General features: G+C 41.1%; 1 protein-coding gene across 2 annotated transcripts; it reads right to left on the reverse strand.

The window, feature by feature from the left end:
- Positions 1 to 1,717: 1,717 nt before the first annotated feature.
- Positions 1,718 to 19,243, reverse strand: pxk (PX domain containing serine/threonine kinase). Of its 2 annotated transcripts, none has more exons than XM_070839602.1 (18): positions 19,006 to 19,243; positions 16,124 to 16,174; positions 15,524 to 15,571; positions 14,358 to 14,544; positions 12,782 to 12,859; positions 11,659 to 11,732; positions 10,648 to 10,722; positions 10,208 to 10,312; positions 9,779 to 9,880; positions 9,464 to 9,625; positions 8,988 to 9,105; positions 8,728 to 8,806; positions 8,428 to 8,476; positions 8,258 to 8,335; positions 7,666 to 7,752; positions 7,284 to 7,347; positions 6,813 to 6,872; positions 1,718 to 2,323 (listed from the first exon to the last, which is right to left on the reverse strand). In XM_070839602.1, the coding sequence occupies exons 1-18, from the start codon at positions 19,105 to 19,107 to the stop codon at positions 2,112 to 2,114; spliced, it is 1,731 nt and encodes a 576-aa protein (XP_070695703.1). In that variant the 5' UTR covers positions 19,108 to 19,243; the 3' UTR covers positions 1,718 to 2,111. The 2 variants fall into 2 exon arrangements, with proteins under 2 accessions (XP_070695703.1, XP_070695713.1); XM_070839612.1 differs by lacking the exon at positions 1,718 to 2,323 and adding an exon at positions 5,869 to 5,898.
- Positions 19,244 to 19,446: the final 203 nt, after the last annotated feature.

A 19,446-nucleotide genomic window follows, 5' to 3' on the forward strand; every position in this document is an offset into this window, starting at 1 on the left:
TTAGATTAATTTCAGACCCAAAATACAATCAGAGCTGAGCGGCTTGTCGCTGTAGATCCATGTTGCTCTGATCTGATTCTGCATTCACCAAAAGTGCAAGTGAGACATCACGTAGAGGAAGGCCATTATTTCAAATGGAGAGACCGGCTGCGCTAGCCACAGGGGCACGGCCAACACTTTTTTTCTGCCACACTTAACATCCAGAGTTCAACTAAACTGAACTGCAACAAAACACGGTGCCGCGGTATTCTCTCACTGATGTGAGGCAGAAGTTCCACAATGATGGCGATAATTTCACTGTAGAGCAGAACGGTGGAAACGAATCTTGTGCCTCTCTGAATTCTAGCAGTTTTGTAATCTTACTTTCCAGTTCTACCAATACTTGAGTAAAAAGATCCAAATGAGAGGACGACTACATCTCGTAAGAGAATATATACTGTGACTGTTTATATCCCATTGGTCAAGCCCGTAAATTTGAACCAAATTTCCAGTGAGTCAAAGAAAGCAAAAGAAAATGCGAATGAATGTTTCCATCCAGTCCTGTTACAGGAGTATTAGGAGTTGGTTCATCAAGATAACAGTTACTGGGGCTAATTGTCCACTCAGCTGCCATTAGACCATTTGCAGAAGAAGACACAACAAGATGATTAATTAAAACGGCTGCAAGACAGTCGAAAAACCATGAGGAAAACACGATGAAGATGCAACGTTTCTGTTGGTTTCATGTATGAACTGGTGGAGGATTACGCTCTCCTCATCGTCTCTTCGGCGGACGTTTAAGTCGCATTGCTTCAAGTATGTTATGATTAATTCGCCAAGACTGTTTCCATTACTCGTTTTTCTATATCTTTTTAAATCTTCAGCTTTTCCACTCATTATGCACAAAAAAACCCAAAAACTGGTGGATGGAAACACACAGTGAAGTTTGTAGCGTTGCCGTTAGCTGCTCTGAAGCATTATGTGCTGCTCTTGGTTTGGCGCTCTACCTCGTGCAAACTATTCACTCTAGCAGAATGAATTTACAACCGACCAGTCAGGACGCCTCATGCCTATAGAGCTGAACAGGACACTGTGGGATCTGGACTGAAGAAGTGAGATCATCTGAACCAACAGCAGGTGTGATCCCACCTTGACTGTGGTTGAGGTTCGTGTCGTTTCAGACCAGCACACTGCAACAAGCAAGTCCTTCTTATCAAGTCATTTTTGTCTGTAATTTAAGTCACCAACTCAAAACAAGTGAAAATAAATGTGAAAGAGAGATCATGATCCTTTTTTTGTGCTTCAAATGCATTGACCTGCTTGATTTTTCTCAATTTCTATTAAAATGCATTTGTTTCAAGAAAATGATGTTTAAGGGACTTTGACAGAAATGACTTGATGATGGTGATTTTTTGTAGTCACTCTTCATCACGGACGTCTTGTAGTGAAACAGCCTCAGTAGAGCCTGGAGGCTACATGTCAACGGTCAGATGATTCCAAAAAGGGGAATCTAGAGTTTGGGCCTGTTCCTCAGCTGCTGCATGATCAGGAGCGGTACAGTGCCATGACAGTGTCAGAGCACTTGTGTCAACAGTTTTGGATCCAGAGAATTCAACTCCATCATCCAGCGGGATGAAGCGTCCACAGCGCCTCTGAAAATTCAAATTCCAAATGTTCCAATCGCCACTTCTATGCAGAAAAGAAGCAGAAAAGAAGCCAGTTGGCTGCTTGCTGAAGCGACAGGTCAAAAGCTCACCAGACTCAGTTACCAACTTTTTATCTTTTTTTAAATCTCCTTGTGAGAAAGCTTTCAGTGAAGACAAACCTTCAGGTGCCTAAGATTGTCAAGAGTTTTTGAACAGGCAGATTGAGGCGGCCATTTCCCTCCGCTTGTCCTCTCCTGTCTCTAACCACAGCAACAGATTTTAAAAATTTAAAAGCAGAAAAAAGTAGAATATAGCCATAAAAACTAAAATGGTACTTGGATTTTTTTTTTTTTGTTAGTGATTCCTTTTCACATGTCAGGGAGCGACGACGTGAACCAGTCCAAACCACAGTGCAGAACCGGCGGGGTGGTCATGTCGCCGTGGTGACAGTTTCCCAGCCGAGAGCAGGGATAGCGATGGGCGGGGTCAGATGATGGGTTTGCTGCGGTCGATGGTCTCGGCCTTCTTCAGTTTGCCCTTACTGAAGCTCTGGATGGAGCTCAGCAAGGCCGTGCGAACTCCTCCAGCTCCATCAGAGGAGGACAGAGGAGGAGGAGGAGGAGCGGAGGAGGAATCCAGCGTAGGAGGAGGAAGAGGAGGAGGAGGAGGAGGAGGAGGGGGAGGAGCAGTCTGGGCTCCTGGATAAATGAGAGAAGAATGAAAGTGTGAGACCAGCACCACTGGTTTCTAGTAACATGCAGTTTCTTCAGGAGCTGGTTGCACAAAGACTCGTTAAAGTGGTCGACTGATCCTCATTAGTCCTACTTTTACTCTGAGACTCGTCTAATGAGGAGGAGTGGTCACTTTATTATTATTATCACGCTACTTTCATTTGGGGAAAATTACAAGTGTTAAATAAAAGATAAATGCTCTGTAGGAGGATGACGATCACTGCATTACTTTGATACTGAAGAAAACTTAAAACCCTGCCTATTCTGAAGAAAGTTCTGCATTTATTAAGAGTGTCTTTTCTACGCTTATTTATGGATATTTATGCATAACGGACATGGAGACAGTGAGACGAAGAAAGTGCTGGTTGCACTGAAGCTAAACACATGTGTACGTGTATCTCTGCCTCACATTTGTCCAGCGGCCGTCACAATTTGAAAACCTCTGTTGTAATTAATAGCTTCTCACTGGTTTATAAAGCATTAGTACATTATTTATTAACCATAATTAAAACTATTAGTTCCAACATATAAACCTGTTACAATGGCTGAACTAATACAGAAGTGGTATTGTTAGTTCCTTCTTCTTTTTTTTTTAATGTTAAGTATTTCCTTTGTGAAACCAGCACCTGCATATCAGCGCCCAGACTCAATTCCATCCACCATCAGTTTCAACCCAATTTTCAGTTGTTTGATACTACAACCAAATGTTGGTCAAAAGTACTGCGGTTCAACACCCAGCCTTATTTCAGCATATGGGATTAAAAGGCTCAATGGTGCCTAAAGGAAATACATTTGAATTTGGTAAATGTTAAAGTTTTGTGATGTACAGTAGTCAGTTCCCATGAGCCTAAGTAGCTGCTGCTATGGAGAAAGAATAAAAGTTCTAAATATTATAATAACAAACTGATCCAAAATCCAAACAGTTCCACAAGGCTCAACCTCTAACTTCGCCTTACTGTTAACTACACAACGACAGCGTCTGAAGCTCTCTGATTGGATGATTCTTACAGCAATACCCTCTGGGACTAGTAGTTTCTCTCCTAAAGTTGCTGTGACCAGTCCATTTGTACTTTCTCTGTCAGAAGAGTGAACTGATGGTGAACTGAATGTAAACCTGGCGCATCTCTGTCAGTTGTGCCATTCTGCATCCCAAACTGAATGAACCCCAGTGATAACAGGCACAGAAGCAAACCGCCCGGGAGCTCGAACATGTGGGTAAAGCAGAGACCAAAAGCTGTGATGTGAGTCTGCAGACTCCACCTTTTGTCTGTCTGCACAGTGAGGTATCTGCAACGTAATGAAAGGACATCTGTCAGTCTGACAGATGGTAAACCAAACCTGGAGAAACTCGTCACTGCAGCAGATAATTAGCAAGTTTGAGGATGATTATTTTCACTGGAAAAAGCTGTTTTTCGGTTATGGTTAACACATCAGAAACACTAATGCAAAAATGAGCTTTTAAATAACTAATAATGACTGCAGTGGTGACGGATTATCTCCAGGATCTGTGAAACAAACTGACTTTCATTATGTTTAACAGCCAACAGTGACCTTCAGTGCTTTACTGTTCTATTCACATGACTCTACAGTCCCGTCCCCAGCTACATTGTCAGAGACCTGATCAGATCGGAGCCCAGTTGTTTCACAATTTCAGAATCAAAATGTGAAATCTATGCTAAGATCTGTGATCACATGCTGGCACAGTATCTACAGACTAATCCGCAGCAGATTTATGTGTTGCGCTGCGTTCCAAATTCACACCACCATCAGGGTTTGACAGCGGTCCCTTCTCACAACAATGAATTTAACAAAAAAAATAAATAAAAGGGGACTAAATGTTGGCGATGTTTTTAAGTCTTAGTCAGTTCATCTTTTCATAGAAATGACTGAACCAATGACAGCCTGGATGGTCCCGTATTTATCAAGCACAGAATCTCTTCTACAAGTTGTGCTGAAAGTTAAAGTCCAACTGTTCTTCCTCAGTGTTCGACAGAGTTATTGATGACGGTTCCTGCACTGACTTTCAGCAGGAAGAAATACCCTCTCATTAACAATGTAGGAATAATGATGATGTGTTGTTGTTTTTTAACACTTGCAGTTTGTTGTATTAGTCAGCGGTAAAATTCAGAGTACAGGATTTATTATTTTTGCTATTAATTTCAAATTTCTATTATCTATTTCTCTTTCTTTTTTTGTTATTTACTTCGGTTATATGTCACAATGGTACCTAACATCTTGAAAAATACAGACACAAAGTAAAAAAAATATAATAATCAGCGGCATTGCTCAGCATTTCTAGCCTTGATAAATATGGGTCCAGCTCTGCAAAACTGTCGACAGTGATATAAATTATACACAATTTATAGTTGATGTGCTTAAATATGGAATTCTGACAGAATAAAGAATCCAAAATGAGTGCAGAAAGTTTCATCTGGTTCTCTTCAGATCTTTGTGGACAAAGTATTGTCTGAATATTAAACATAACAAATAAAAATCTGTATAAAAAAATGTATTGAAAGGTTTGGTCAGCTATAGAGTAGCTCTCTAAGGTATGAAACCCTGTGGGGACACAAGAAATTCCACTGCTAATAGCACAGGATGAGAGTTACTATCAGTTCATTACGTTTCTGCCCCAAAAAACAAACGTTCATAGATCTGGCACATCTTCACTGTGACACCCCGTCCCAAACACACAAGCAGACAAAACAAACAAAACAGAAACAGAAACGGACGAACGGACTTGCTACATACTGACTGAGCAGACAGACAGAACTGACACGTCACAATCTCCAATGAGAAGAGCAGGTCTGAATCAGGGAGCAGCTGGACTGTCTGTGAGGTTTGGACATCATTGTAGATTGTGAGGTTTTTATAAAGATGTGCGTACACCCTGTTCCAGGCAAGCAGACACAGTACAGCCGTTGATACAGAGGAGCTTCTTCACTTCAGATCAAATCAGGCCTCGTTCCACTGAAAGACTTATTCAGTCTACTTACTTTTCAAAAACAATTAACGATTAACAGTCATCTTGCAGTTTAGTCACAATGCTGGGTATCATCTTCTAAATTTAAGTTTAAAGGTCAAGAATGAGGAAGTAGAAGCCTGCCACCATTAGTTTGTCCACCAGAGAGCACTGATAGGTCTATTTTTTCACTCAGTAAGTATCTTGTAACACACAGGCATGATTTTTAATGACTAACAAAATAAACTAAATCTAAGGGATCTTTACAGAATAAAATTATCATGAGCCAAAATACTGGTATCAGATTATTCCAAATATAGATATCAGTATCAGCCACAAAAATCCAATATCGATCAGGCTACATTGTTAATGTTTTGGGTCCATATAACTAACAGGAAAACCTGCGGGTCTGCACTGGATCCGTATGGGCACATTGATCATAAGCATGAGGAAGATCTCTGTGCTTGCTGGGAAGCCAGGGTGCGCGACAGCTTTAAAAACCACCGGGGACCTTCATCATCATCATTGACATTATAAATCTTTTACTTTACCCAACGACACGGTCAAAATGGAGCATGCTCTATGGTGGAGACGGCACAGGAAGGAGAGAGAGAGATATGACAGTTATCTGTTCAGTGGACTAATCAGCATTTACACAGTATCACCAGGACAAAGAGAGGAGAGAGGAGGGGAAATAAGAGGAGAACACACTAGTACCAGGGTAGGTTAAGTCTGGTGATATTCTGTTTTTGTCTTACTGTCAATAAATCCCATGAAAAAGAAACAGATCCTACTTACAAGCGTCCATGTATACCTCTATGCCATAGCCCTCCCTATTATAAACACATGCATGCATACAGCACATATACTTGCTTAATTAAATACTCAAAAGAGCATCAAATACGTATAAATCTGCCACTGAAAATAGTCCCCCGAAAATGGACTATTACTTCCTGTTTGAGTGACGTTACATAAAAACAACAGTGCTCAGCTGTTTTAGCAAAATACTGAGTCTTTTTACAAAATGAATCTATATGCTATATTTGTGAGCTGTTAACATTTTCAGTAGAAAGCAATAGGCTTGGGGCTGAAAGCCACATACTAACTAAGCTGGTTTGGGGTTTTTGGGAAAAAAAATAGGAATATTGCCAGACTTAAAATATGAAATTAATCATCAGTAGTTCCCACCCTGTGTCCAGCTAGCAAAAAACACAACAAAGTGGATAAGACACACTGCTATAGCAGACACAGATACCTGTCTGACAACCAGGTAACCATGACGAGAGAAGAGGTGAAGAGACAGACAGACCAGAGACATACAGGTCAAGTCAAATGATTAGCCTTCATTATCACACATGCAAATTTCTGATGAAAATTGAGGACAGAAATTCAGATGCTTTTATTGGTCTGAGCAGCATGCTGAGACACACCACAGCCTCAGCACAGTCTATCCAATACTTTCCCAAACAGAGAGACAGACAGACAGACACTTACCTGTGGTGGATGGTGGGGTGGGAGAAGAGGGGCATGTGGGAGGGGAACTGGCTCCAGAACCTGAGGACAGACAGAAACAAATGAATGACCAGCAGGAAATAGAAAAAAAAAAAAGTTGGTTCATAGCTTGACAACACAATAACAGTTTATTTAAAAAGGCACCGTGTAGCGTTTTTGATGAAGAGAGCATTGCTGTTCAGAGTGCCTCCCCATTTTGTAAACGCCTCCCACAAGCATGCACCAACCTTTTCATGCTGTGGCGCAATACTAAGTCAACTGATCTACAGTTGATCAGTGTACAGTAATGTGCCAAGAAATGTAGCAATGCCTCAAAAAAGACAGTGAAGAAGACGACGAGCAAACTAGAGTGTTAACATGGATCTAAACAATGCTGATGTTAAATTCTTTTTTTTTTTTTTAAATCAGCTTTGCACATGATTGCTAGCTGGCTAACTGACAGCAGTGACCTACCAGAGTTATTGTTGTTTCTGACAGAGACGTCTTCTTCGTTTTCATAAGCCGACTGTCTGGATTTCTAACGACAAAAGAGAAAAATACAGCATTGTTTCAGACTTCACTGTAACGTTACTGCACTGTAGCTAACGTGCATCACAGACGTGTTCATTAAACTCTTGTATTTTATTTCGGTCTCTCTGAACAGTTGAAACATGTTGCTGTGCGTCATTCTAAGATAAACAGGTAGCTACTCAACAAAGACAACAAATCCCATGAGTCACAGTCACAGTTAAAGTTTATTTTGAGCTGTAGTTGTTTGAATGTCTTATTGTGAAATCAATCAGCCATGACCTGTGAGGTTCCTTTGTATTGCTGGGTGTGGGAGACTGTTGCCTACCTTCCTCGCCAGAATCTTCCTCCTCTTCTTTTCCTCCTCTGAGCCGTGGTGAGACTGAGCTCTGGTCAGCCTCCTGTGCTGGTGGAGCTTCAATCAAACATCAATACATGACATTATTACAAATGCTTCAAGCATTTACGTCCCCAAATTCAGAATCTTTTTAATAAAACAGCCGTCTTTACCACTAAGACATTTCGCATATATGAAAGTAGCTGCTAAGACTCAAATTGCATTCACTTTGTATTTCTCGAGAGATGATTTGGGGTCTTCCTGCAGTCTGTTCCTGGAGTCAGCATCCAGTGGCCATTACAGAAAGAGCAGCTTAAAATAATTCCACATTGATGTCTGCACAGAGCTTTTGTGTTTGCAACACAGAAAAGGTTGCGGGGAAACTATGTTACAATGTGCTTTTTGAAAGAGGCGGACAGAAGTCCTCTCTGCGGCAAAGATTATGTCCACCTTATCTAGAAGGTTACTGGTTTAGAATATAGACATTTGCAGAAGAGACATGATCTCCCAAATGTCTCCAGAGGAGCATCAGAGCTCAGAGGTACAAACCATAGATCTTTGTAAAATGACAGTAATGACGCACCACTCTTTGCTCTTCCTGCAGCCTCTTCTCCAGACTCTCCTTCGCCACCTTCAGCGCCTCTTTTAGCCGGCTGGGTACCTGGAAGAGTGGAGGGGATTCACTAAATACTCTGGATCAAACCCTGTGCTCGCATGGACAAACTCTCAGACGATCAAACTGAGCCTTCTCACCTTGATCTGGAGTTTTTCAGAGTGTTGGAGATGGACGTCACTGAACAGCCTGCAAAAGACAATGTCCTATTTCAAAGTCCAGACATTGGTTGGCAATAAAGAATCTTTTCTCATATACATAAACCTGACAACGTAAATTATAATAATACACTGTTCATTTGTTATTTGATTTTTAGAATAAGCTGGTGAATAAGCTCCTGAATGAAGCTGCAGAAGTACCTGGTCGACATAATGAACAATGTGTCTGACTGTGTGTGCATCACAGCTCACTGGACACAGATAAACAACTGCTGAACTCACTGTGTCTGCATGAGCTCTGACACTGTTGGCATCCCGCTCTTACAGGCTTCTGTGGACAGAATGGATTGCAGCACCGACACTGTACGTACACACACACACACACACACACACACAATAAATCAACAGAACATTTTGAGAATAATACAGACACTTTGGGGTATTACAGTATGTTTCAAGTCCAGATGTCCGAATATCTGAAGTACCAAGGGATGACAAGGGACAGCATCTCTGCGTGTGTGAGTGTGTATTCATGTACTGACCCACAGCTGTATAGGGGACTGTGGGGTATTGATCGATGGGGACACTGTCTGGCGGTCGGCCATATGTCATCTCGTACAGTAAATGTCCAAAGCAAAAGACGTCGATGCTCTCTGTGGTCTGCAGATATATAAACACACACACAGAACCAAGATGAGCAAATTCAGATATATGCATCATACATTTTCAAATAAAGTATGGATTTCATTTAATTTTTAAGATATTCATTGCAACACAGGTTGATTCATCATTTTATTATCACGCTCATTACTCAGCTTTTACTGTGCTAATTCAACTTATTTTTGTGATTTAGTTATGTAAGATAACAGACACAAATAGAAATAAAAAAAAATCAAACAGAAGAAAAACAGGAAAGCATAAATAAGACCCAACAATCCTGTTTGTGTTACTTTGATGTAAATGGTTTGATGAGAATACTGGGTTATTTTTGTTGTGTTGTGACAGTGATTAAACATACGTTGATCTTCCTGAGTTGGGTGAAGGAAGGCCGTAGAGCTGAGGGAACTCCCAGCATGCCGTTTTCTACGTCCATCAGTCGACACACTCCGTCATCCACAATTACATTGGACGCATGCAGGTGACCGTAAAATACACCGCCATCATGGAGGTGCTTCAGGCCCTGAACACACACACACACACAACAATAGACACACATGGGCTCCAGACTGCACTAGTTAACACTTTATGGTGTATGTGTGTGTGGTTTATTTCTCTTGGGTGTGTTTTGTGTGTGTGTGTGTGTGTGTGTGTGTGTGTGTGTGTGTGTGTGTACCTCCAGGATCTGACGGCCGTAAAGTTTGATGTGCTGCAGTTCGAGGCCCTGACTCTTCTTCGGGTTACAGTACTTCTTCAGGTAACTCTCTCTGGGCTTCGCCTGAAACAAGGAGGAGAGGAAGTCAGCACTTTTTATTGGAACTACTTTCTCTCTAAGAAATAGTTCCAATGAAGAACATCTCCACTGTGTTTTGTGGTTTATCCACAGTTGACAGAGACAAAAATTAAACTCTATTCACCCTCAATGTATCGGCTTGGAGGCAAAGACATCTAAGAAAAACCTGGACAGTCTGAAATCTCTAAGGAGTCAAATTCTTTATATGTGTTCACATACTTGACCACAAAAGCTGACTCCAGTTCTGCTTTTGGTATCTCACAACCCAAACACAACCCCATAGCGCGTTGGTTGAAGCATACACACACAGACCTTACAGATGTGGTCTCTCAGAGAGCCTCTCTCACTGAATGGGCGGATGAGCAGAGCTGAAGACTCACTGGTGCTGGAGAACAACAGAGGACAGAGATACGGAGTCTGTGGAGGAGGAGGAAGAGTTTGATTATTTACAGTCATTTACATTAATTAGAATTAAATGAATCTGTTTTGCAGCAGTAGGTGTCTCTTTCTCTTCTATCAATATTTATACTGAAATCAATAGAATATGATTAAAAGAGAGATTTCAAAGGTATCTTAGCTTTAACAGGATTAAGGCGGGTTTTATTTGCATCATGACTGGATTTGGCTAAAAAACTTAGATTCTGGTCTTAACTTTTAACCAAATATGTGGTTACTGTGTTTTGGCAGTGTATGGCAGTGCTAGCCACACACACCCACATACCCACACCCACACCCACACAATGTGTACGCACAGAGAGGCTTGTTAGCAGTTTTATGGCAGACTGCAGGTCTTTGTCTGACAGGAACTTATCAGGACCCAGGTCCACCTACAACACACACACACACACACAATTATTTAGATAATTATCCTTTGGAAAAATCCGAGTTGTACAAATGCAATTTACCTCATGTACTTTTGGAAATATCCATCAATGAATGAGGTTTAATCCTTAAGTGTATTTCAAGGCTCTAAAGGAATTCCTTCAAGTCTGTTAACAAACAACCACAGCAACAAAAAAAAGAAGGAAACAAAAACACTGAAGTCTCTTCAGCCAGGTGAACAGAAATGTCAATAAAGCACTAATCAGAGTTTTTAAAGACTTTATTTCTCTGTCCACATTCATTGCTTCTTGACTGAGTTAAGTTCACCTAAATCTAATCTGTTGTGGACTGTGGGCAATCACTCAGTGGGAGATATGCTCCTGGAAAGAACCGAACACTGTGAGAGAGAGAAGCAGAAGAGCAAAGCTTCTCTTCTCCTGCCTCTCCTACGAGAAAGACAAGTAAGAATAAGAGATGTATTTAAGAGTTTATTGAGTGAAACCATCCCATGTGTTGTTCTCTGGACTCTTCTCCATAAAACTCCTTCCTGCTGGCTGTAACAGCAGGAGAAACTTGCATGTTGTGTGAAACATTAACTCAATTTCCATCATTAGTTTGCAGCCTGTAAAGGTCTGAAATGATCGGACGCCCGTTAGAAACCAGGATTTAATCCTTTAATCCTGAAGAAATGAGGTTGCATGTTTTCATTCAAAATACCGTAAAGATGATCCATATAAACAAAACCTAACTAAATATAAGAAAACATATGTTAAAGATCTGTATATAAATCAAGGGAATAATACATGTGGTGACAGACTTGCCCTCCTCATACATGCAGATATTGTTACTGATCAAAGCAGCTTTCAATGCAAAACACTATTTTCAGTGAAGTCAGTAAACAGAGATAAAGCGTCTCCTGTTTAGATTTCTATGGTTCTCACCCAGCTCAGTAGATACCTCTCCTTGGGTAGGTCTTTGTTTTTGATTAAGAAATATTTCTTCCTGATCCTCCAGCCTGAAAAACAAACAAGTCACTTCATTTGTAACTCTGACAATAAGAATTAAACATTTATTGAAATATAGCACATTGTTTTGCCTTAAAGCAACACTGTGCACTTTTTGAGAGAAAGACGGACACATTCTTCCTCTCACAAATGAAAAGTAAAGTTCATAGGCATTAAAATGCACCTTTGCTAATATCAAAACACTCAGAGTTGTGCTGCTACAGGCTTACTTGGTCTGGTATGACCTGTAGCTAATGTTAGCCAATGTTAGCAAACTTCAGTTAAATATTCCTGACTGTACAATAGACATTGTTAAGTCAGTTTGCTGACTCTCTGACTCTTGTGATGCTGCTACATTAGATCATCATTGTAGCTAAATGCTTGACAGTAACCAGCTTAAACAGTATTTTGGCATTTATAAGGCAAAATGCTACAATACTGACAATTAAAGCTTGTAGCTGCAATGGCCGCTGTTCTGCAAAAGTTATATAGTCTCACTTAAGGGGAGCATTTTAAAATGTAATGTGAATCTCATCTGTCAGTTTTTTTTCAGTCTTTATTTGGTTTATTATTTATTTATTTATTCATTCATTTTTTCTTTGAAATTAGATCATTGTGTTGGCTCAGTGATGGTAACTGACGACAGCAGGATGAAGTTTAAGCTCATCTTCAATGGAGAGTTGAAAACAGTGGTTGTCAATCACTGTGTTTACATGCCTTCTAATCATTTGATTATAAATCAATACTAGAGCTCAGCTGTCGTGTGAACACATTCGCAGGTTAAGGACATAATGCACTTTTCTCCTGTACGGACCAAAGCCACAGAGTGAACGGCCTGCACTGTCACAGCTGTTGGCATAATATGCATGGATGAATATAATGAGTAAATCTTAAGCAATGAGCCCATGAAATGATCAGCTGTCAAAATAAGTACGTAAGTAATAAGCAAAGCCAAAGTAAGTATCAGCATGTTCACAGCAGTCCTCCAGGTTAGCATTAGCACAGCATACAGTTCTCGTATTAAAAACTGTCAGTCAGGTTCAGATCCAGAAAGTCTTACCCATGTCTTTGTGAGGCTCCAGGACCTCCCACTTAAGGTCTGACCTGAAGAACATGGAGACCTGCTGCAAGGCGATCTCTGAGAGACAAACGACACACAGACAGACAGACAGACAGAGAGAGGTTACTCTAAACAAGCAATAATGTGTTTTTGGAGAACAGACAGACTTCATACAATGAGTGATCACACACGTCTTCCCTGTTGATGTCAGCTGGGGATTTATGTGCATGTTAACACACACTTAACCGAACGTTACAGGGTGCTGCTGTCCATCTGACTTTAAATCTTAAATAGGGAATAATCAGCAATTTGACATGAGTACTGAAGCAAGCTTAACAATCAGAAGCATTGTTTATTGGCCCGTATGAGATAAGTCCAGCTTTGGAACTGAAGTTGCTCCAACCCTGTTTTTTCTGGTGAAGGCATGTATACGACTCATATAATTCTGGGTTATCTGAAGCAAATAATATTAAGTCCTCCGCAGTGTAGCGTCTGTGGTTGCCGAGCTGGAAAATTTCAATATCTACTTTATTTACCACTGTGAAGGCAGTAATAAAAACTAAATGCCTTCAGCTCTGATGTGTGTGGATAATGAATCCCCAATCAAAAAATCAAAAAGCAGTGACAGAGCGACAACCTGCCAATTAAATGATTCAATAATATATCTTCAAACTGCAGTTTCCCTTAATATGTAATGTCATAAAATGTCTGATGTTATTATATTTAAATAATAGTTAATTAAGGCTTTTTTTGATATGTCATTTCTAAGCAACAAGTTCTTTACATCTGGCATTTTTGAGGTCCTTTACTGAATTTGGTGAAAACTCTTTAAACATAACATACCGTGTACATATAATGTCTTGACTTGTACATGTTCAGGAGGATACAACTGTTGTCTCCTGTGACCATGTGTCTTGTGACTACCACGAGGGGACAACAAAGTAAGAACTTTTCTACTACCTTTTCTTTTTATTAGTAATGTACTGCTGGAAAATGCACTGAATTCGGGGGGACAATATTTCCAATACCGTCCCTTTAAATCAGGGGTGTCAAACATACGGCCCGTGGGCCAAATCCGGCCCGCCAGAGGGTCCAATCCGGCCCGCGGGATGACTTTACAAAGTGTAAATATTACAGAGAAGACAAATTTCAGGTCATTCATAATGTTTTGTAAAAAGATAGTTCATTAAATGTGAACATTTTCAGAATGTACTTGTACTTTTGTGCACTAACAAAGGGAGTTGAAGTTGTCGTTATTTACAGGTTATTATGCTGTGATTTTACTGGTCCAGCCCACTTGAGATCAAATTGGGCTGTATGTGGCCCCTGAACTAAAATGAGTTTGACACCCCTGCTTTAAATACTGTTGGTGCTTTAATTAGGAGTTTTATAAATCTTCTATCTTTTGCATGTAAAGTCTGAATCTGCAAAGCAAACAGTAACAACAGCTGCATCCAGATAAAGGTGGTTAGGTTAAAAGTACAATATTACATCTGTAGAGAGGAAGTATCAAGTACTGTACTTGATGTTACTTTTCATCTTTGAATAAGACAAACTGAAAATAATCTCAGCACACCTGTGTAGTTGGCACAGTAGTTGTTGGGGTCCAGGAACTTCTTGACGGTGAGGGAGCTACAAAGCAGGGGGTGCTGGGTAATTGAGTCCAGATAGGTTTGAAGTCCTCTCTGCCTCTCTGCTATGAACTCCCTGTCCATGTTTCCAATTAGCTTCTTGGGAGGAAGAGGGAGACTAATACCACACACCTGGTGAGAGACAGGGGGAAAGAGAACTGTTCATAGTTGGATGTTGATGTGCAGTGTCTTCTCTGTATGTTTCAACACTGTATTTACAAAGAAAGACTAAAGTGAAGCTGAGTGATTCTACTGTCCGATATATTCATGCACATACAAATTTCACTCCACGTTCAACTGTGTATGCTTGTACATGTGATAGTAAACAGACAGAAAAGCAAACAGCGGCTTTCCGACAGTCCTGTTGCATGCTGACTGAAGATCGGGGGCTGACAAGAGGTCCAGGTCAGCGAGAGCCCCCGAAAGGAAATGAGCAGGCAAAACCTCAGCAGAAAACCAGCTAACTTCCTGTTATCCAGGAATGGTGTGACCTGAACATAGGACAAGTCACAACAAAGACAATCTAATATGAACCCCAAAGGCAGATCTGCTCCAGTCTGGTACGATGCAGTTCCACTGAATATATATACAGTACATAAACAATAGTTTATATATCTCAGTCTAGATTAAATTAGTGGACCGCACCACCAACTTTACCATCCCTGGAGCCATGTTGCTAGTATGGATAGCTCAATGTGAGCTAAATGTAATCAGCAGGACCCATGCAGAGTGACAGATTGTGTTTGATGCCATGCTTTGAGATACAACCTTAAACCCCATCCCAAAACTAACAACTAAGCAGTACAAGGACGATCATCACTCGCCAGCCGCCCAGTCACAGCACCAACAAAATCAATGGGAAATTGATAACACAACAGCAAACCCGTAAGCATGTCATAACGAATCACCACTGAGCTTTCTCAAACAGGAAGGAGATTGGCTAAGACAAAGCTGGTGTGTGTGGCAGTGGGTGTTTGTGTGTGTGTGCGCGCATGTGTGTGTGTGTGTGTGTGTGCGCATGTGTGTGTGTGTGAATGCGGACTGATCTCTGCTGTGCTTCTGTTCCCTCAGTTTGATTTAAAGCACTCAGAGCTGTTGATTTGAGACTCACCATCAGGCTGCTGTTGAGAACATCAAAGTCACTGTAGCGCCGGATCACCTGCAACACACACACACACACACACACACACACACACACACACACACACACACACACACACACACACACACACACACACACACACACACACACACACACACACACCTATCAGTTACTGACAAAATGGCTGTGTTGGTCAGTTCACCTCCTGTCACATCCTTATAGGTGTAATGATCTGGCCCACATGTTCAGTATTTCTGCCAAACAAACTGATTGATCGGCCTTGCTTCGTGTCCTCTCCCAGGTGACCTCTGATTGGTCATCTACCAAATTTATTACACAATAGATATGCAGGAAATGTCTTTAGTTTTAGTCTGTCAGTTCGAGAATGAGGAAGCAGTGGTGAATATACTGGAAGAACTTTTAAAACTGATAGAAGCAAAACTAAAACTAAACATTTTCAAATAATAAAAACTAAACTGCATCGAGCACACCCACTCTGGAAACTATCTGAAATGAAAAACAAAATTAAATTACAAACTAATGAAAAATTCCAAACTACAATAACTCTGTCGCTGAGCCAAGACCTGAGGCAGTGACTGGTGCGTTTACCTGCCAGTTGTTCTCTGAAGACACGCCCCTCTGGACTCGGATGATGTACTCCTGAGATACGAGAGAGAATATAACCATCAAAACCTTTTATTTGCTTTTAAAAATAAGTACATAGTATGGCGAAAAGAAATACAAATAGGTGAACTAATGACACAACACTGTGAGGAAACACCTGTTAAATACTGAAGTGGAAAAAGGTGTCACTGTGTGTTGTGAGCATTTCGAGAATAAAGTCAAAATATTGCAATAAAAAGCTGTATTGTTAAAATAAAGCTGTATATTTGAGTGGAAAAGTAAATATTATACATTTTACAAAGAAAATGCACAAAGTTTAAAAAATTTAAGAAACAAAAAAATGTCATCTCCAGAGAAGTGGTTTGAATAACTGGCCAGTAGAGGATCTGTCTGATCACGTCACCGTGATCACTGATATCTGCCATGAAGCTGCCGAGGAAAATGTTCTCATAACCGACAGGAACGGTGGAAAAAAAAAATTATGAAAACAAGAAACACGCTGTAAACACAGGATTTTCCTTCGATCTAATCCTCTCGCAGTCTAATTCCTGCTGACAGACTCTGGTTTCTGCTGTAATCCTGCATTCAGTCATGTGTGCTGCACAAACAGTTGCGACTAAGAATGTACACAGCTGAATTACTGACATCACTTCCTGTGCTGTGACTCATTACAATTTCCCATCAATTACTTCTTACTATCAGTCTTTCTGAAGAAAGTGATTTTACGCACCGTTCGGCAGTCAAACTACTAAAGCTTCCACAAAGCTTCTCCAGTGCAGACATGCTGTTTCTCTCTTTCTCATCATGTCCACCCATCTGTTTATCTGATGTCATCTTTCCAACTTTTCAGCTGTTATATTTCTTGTCTAAAAGCGTCTTCACCCTCCAGCCCATTATGTCTTCTTACATTGCCTTGTGCTTTTTTATATTGGGTCTTAATACCACTAATAATTATTAAATACAGTTTTCTTAGTCAGTGTCAGCATGTCTCTGCTACAGTGACGCCAAGCTGCCAAGCCACAGTTATCTGTGGTATCGTGTGACTTTGGTGTAAATGATCCCAATAAGCTCCACACAGAGAGCTACTGTGTGCAGATTTAAAGAGCGGCAGATACCCTCGGATTAACTATTGGGGTTTCAATCGGGAGAAAAAACATTAATCAGTGCATCTCTACTGACAGTATTAGATTGTGTTTTCTTTTGTTATTTGCTATCCATATTTAGACAAATAGAATGGACCTCGTCTACGTTATGCTGCATGTTAATGTTAGTGTGACTTTGAGTTTGTTTGTAAGTAACACATTTGCCACTGCCTGTATCAGTCTTCTATTATTTTTGATTTATTTCATTGTAAAAGAAAAGAAACACATGGAGAGGCTTCATCGCCCACCATGTGTGGAGCCCATAAGTGTTACAGCAGAGCCGGCTCAGAAAGCATCTTTGGTCATAGCAGGCAGAGGCCTGATCTCACACCACTGCAGTAAGTCTGGAGCTACCTCAATGCTGAGCAATTATGTAAAAGTCATCTGAATTACAGGAGAGCTGCTGTTTTGGTTTATTTCCAGGGTGGACTAATAGTAAAAAGTAAGTAAAAATACAGTAGCTCTGTAGAAATAAATACACACATAAATCTAATTAAATCCATTAAATCCATCAGTGACAGTCTGGGTGTGTTTTACAACAGCATCAATGCTGCCTGACATTAGCATGCTAAGCTAACTAGCTACCTCAGCTGATCCCAGCCAGACTGTAAACAACATAACCAGCGCCGATGCACCCATTATCGGACAAGGGGGCTGATATCCCGTGTTACAGTCCCTGTAGAAAGACCTGGTGAGTGACTGTCAGTCATGTTGTTTAAACGCCTTTCCTTAATGTACACACGAGTTTAAAGTACAAATTACATCTTAGTACAAAGTAACGCACAACAGAAGCTTGCCCCGGCAGCTGTGAGTTCTGATTGACGGAGAGATGCGAAGCCAAACTCCGTTAGAAAATCAGAGTATTTAGTGTTTTCATGGATTTCACTAGACACGGTTATTTGTAACAATACTTTTAAATTTGTACAGTAGATTCGATTCGGGATGGATGACACACATTAAACAGCACTTGTTTCAGTGACATTTCAACATTTATAACCGGCCAAAGGTCTTGAAGCAGTGTTAGCAGAAAGCTGCTAATGCTGTAATATAAGCACCTGTTTTTATTACAACTATAAAATGAAAGGGGATGTGTGCCGAATATTCCAGTAGACCATTAGAGATTCAAACAGGCCCCAGATGCTGTTCTGGGTGGCACATTCGTTTGTCAGTATTAAAATAAGACACAAAATCTTTACATGGAACTCGCTCTGATGGTCTTCCCGCTATAGATCACCGACGGATCTCGGGGCTTTACGAGTATAGTTTTGGCTACCGGGCCTTCAGCCAAATCCTTTATATCAGCAGTTTGCTGAGTACAGAGAAGCTTCCAGGAAATTGCTTAATCAGTGACAGCGCTTCAGTCAGGCTCAGCTGCCTGCCGGGGAGCTACGGCGCGACTCTGACGCGCGGAATCACATTACAAACAGACTGTCACCCAACTAACTGGGACGACAGCTCTGCTCCTACCAACTACTTTGGCAGTCAGAGACGGTTTGTAGTTAAAGCAACAATTTACAAAAAAGGAGACGAAATGAAGATTCTACAACTGTGTCCGATAATTGAACTGGTGACGCAGCGATTGACTTAAACGCCCCCCTTAAAAAACTTGACATTATTTGAAACGCATTCACAGCGGAGCCTCTCTGTCCTCCATGTGAACCACAGACAGAGGTTTCACTGTTAGACATACCGACTGTTAACGGTTTATTCTCAGCCAACACTCACCGTGTGGGACTGCAGGTTCTGGCTGGCTTCGATCACCGCCGTCAGGGGCACGGTGTCGTCCAGCAGCAGTCTGCCGGGGGACGGCTTTTCCAGGAAAGACATCCCGGAGGGTTGGCGGAGAAAGTCTGGCCTGAGGGTCCGTCTGTCAGTCACTGACTGAAGACACTGAGGCGGAAAACCGCCGAGCGGAGGAGGAACACCAACAACCCTGGAGAGGCGGACTGGCCGCTAGCTTAGCTTTACCGTAACCAGGAAGCGCTGCAGGCATCAGACGTCATCAGGCTGCTCTGTCATCATGATTGGATGTTGGACAACCACGTGAAGCAGCGTCACTGCCACCCGCTGGTCTGGAGGAAGAACTGTTTCAGCTGTCAATATCAGGCCATCAATAAACAGTTTAAAGAGCCAAACTAACTAATATGGAGAAATAAAAAAAGTAGT

Source organism: Pempheris klunzingeri, chromosome 2 (genome assembly GCF_042242105.1).
Source record: "Pempheris klunzingeri isolate RE-2024b chromosome 2, fPemKlu1.hap1, whole genome shotgun sequence".
NCBI lineage: Eukaryota > Metazoa > Chordata > Actinopteri > Acropomatiformes > Pempheridae > Pempheris > Pempheris klunzingeri.